The sequence below is a fragment of the Ailuropoda melanoleuca genome, unplaced genomic scaffold (assembly GCF_002007445.2).
Source record: "Ailuropoda melanoleuca isolate Jingjing unplaced genomic scaffold, ASM200744v2 unplaced-scaffold6910, whole genome shotgun sequence".
Classification (NCBI taxonomy): Eukaryota; Metazoa; Chordata; class Mammalia; order Carnivora; family Ursidae; genus Ailuropoda; species Ailuropoda melanoleuca.
The window spans coordinates 1-2,011 of record NW_023243948.1 but is presented as its reverse complement, the minus strand read 5'-3'; the positions used below and the strand labels follow the sequence as shown (position 1 = coordinate 2,011).

The 2,011-nt window shown below is 46.3% G+C and overlaps 1 gene segment (V, D, J or C); it reads left to right on the top strand.

Moving 5' to 3' along the window:
- Positions 1-178: 178 nt before the first annotated feature.
- Positions 179-1,304, top strand: LOC117800376. The segment is given in 2 exon segments: positions 179-316; positions 477-1,304. Coding segments are annotated over 2 exon segments (498 nt in total).
- The last annotated feature ends 707 nt before the right edge of the window (positions 1,305-2,011 follow it).

Sequence of the window (2,011 nt, the reverse complement as noted above, 5' to 3'; positions counted from 1 at the left end):
CATCCAGGGGAGCTTTAATCGTGTTCTCGTGGCTGCAGCTGAGCTGTGAGTTGACAAGTATGGGACACGGAGGATATTAGTGGATGCCTTCAGAAGTCAAGACCGGGTTTACTCAGGTTTCCTCCCGTTAGTGTAGAAAAGAGCATTCTGAAGTGTAAGAACCTGGAAANAGTAGTCTGTTAGAGGAAGGGGTCGGCCTGACAGGAGCAGGAGCTGAGCTGGCTGGAGGCTGCAGTTGTGAAGCTGGTCTAACGGGGAGGAGCCATGAGGACATCCAGGGGAGCTTTAATCGTGTTCTCGTGGCTGCAGCTGAGCTGTGAGTTGACAAGTATGGGACACGGAGGATATTAGTGGATGCCTTCAGAAGTCAAGACCGGGTTTACTCAGGTTTCCTCCCGTTAGTGTAGAAAAGAGCATTCTGAAGTGTAAGAACCTGGAAACTCTTCTCCTTTCTCTGACCTTTTCTTTCTGCACAGGGTTCAGCCGAGGAGAGACTGTGGAGCAGCGGCCTTCGACCCTGAGTGTGCGACAGGGACGCAGCTCTGTCATCAACTGCAGTTATTCAGACAGTGCCTCAGTCTACTTCCCTTGGTATAAGCAAGAGCTTGGAAAAGGTCCCCGTCTCCTTATAGACATTCGTTCAAACATGGCCACAAAAGAAGACCAAAGGCTCACTGTCTCACTGAACAAGACGGCCAGACAGCTCTCCCTGCACATCGCAGACTCGCAGCCTGAAGACTCAGCTGTGTACTTCTGCGCGGCAAGCACACACTGCTCCCCAGACACCTGCTGCCTGCACTCAAACCTGCCAGTGGGGCAGCCCCTGGCCTTTGACACAGACCTTCCAGGAGGGCGTTTGTCCTTTGTTGGTCTGCAAGTGGAAGCTAATGTGTTAGGCAGTAAAAGCATATGTTCAGATTAGGATGGAGATGACCCATTCCTGATTCACATAAAATAACCACCTTATGCTGGAGTCAACACAACAGGGAGAACATAAGATAATAATCACAGATTCGGGTGCCTGAGTAGCTCTGTGGGTTAAGCATTGAACTCTTGTTTTTTGTTGTTTGGTTTTTTAGATTTTATTATTTTCTTGGAAGAGAGGGAGTGAGAACAAGCAGGGGAAGCAACAGAGGGAGGAGGAGTAGCAGGGTCCCCGCCAAACAGGGAGACTGACGTGCTGTTCATCCCAGGACCCTGGGATCATGACCTGAGGTGAAGGCAGATGCTTAACCGACTGAGCCACCCAGAGCCCCCAACTCTTGGTTTTGGTTGAAGTTATGATCTCAGGGTCATGAGATCAAGTCCTGCATCAGGCTGCAATCTCAGCGAGGAATCCTTTCCCTCTCCCTCTCCCATTGCCCCTCCCCTCGCTTTCTCCTCTCCCTCTCCAATAAATAAATAAATCTTAAAAAGAAAAAGAATCTGAGATCATTCTGTGGGATTCAACTTCATTCATGATGTTTCTTCTGTCTAGAATTCGTGTATTCCACCATTGAACAATTCTAATTTTCTGGAATATTTGACTATTAAAATTATTGACTATAAAATAGTGTGACTTTTCTTCTGAAAGTCTTCATTAAAAAGATAAGTATTCCTTATAATTGGTATTATTTAGGACCCAGTAAATACTGTATACCAATTAAAGGCCATTTGTTCATTTCTGTTTAATTTAACAATTATTTAGGGAGTGCTTAAAAAAATGACAGTCACAGTTCTAAATATTGGGGCACAGTACCAAAAACAAAGAATCACTCAGCAATGACCTGACTTCCTATTACTTTTTCCATGTTCAACCCCAACCCATTTCTGGCAGTCGGTGGGTTACAGGCTGGCCCACATGGCACATGAGAATATGAAGCACTGTAGGAAGATGCTTAGAAGATTATTATCCTCCCATCTACAGAAACGCCCTCCGACGCTGTGTTAAAGAACTTCCGTAGCAGGTAGTGTCTTAAGAACAAAATAGACCTGAGAGGGCAGGATTGCTGTTCAGAATTCCAGGGGCACC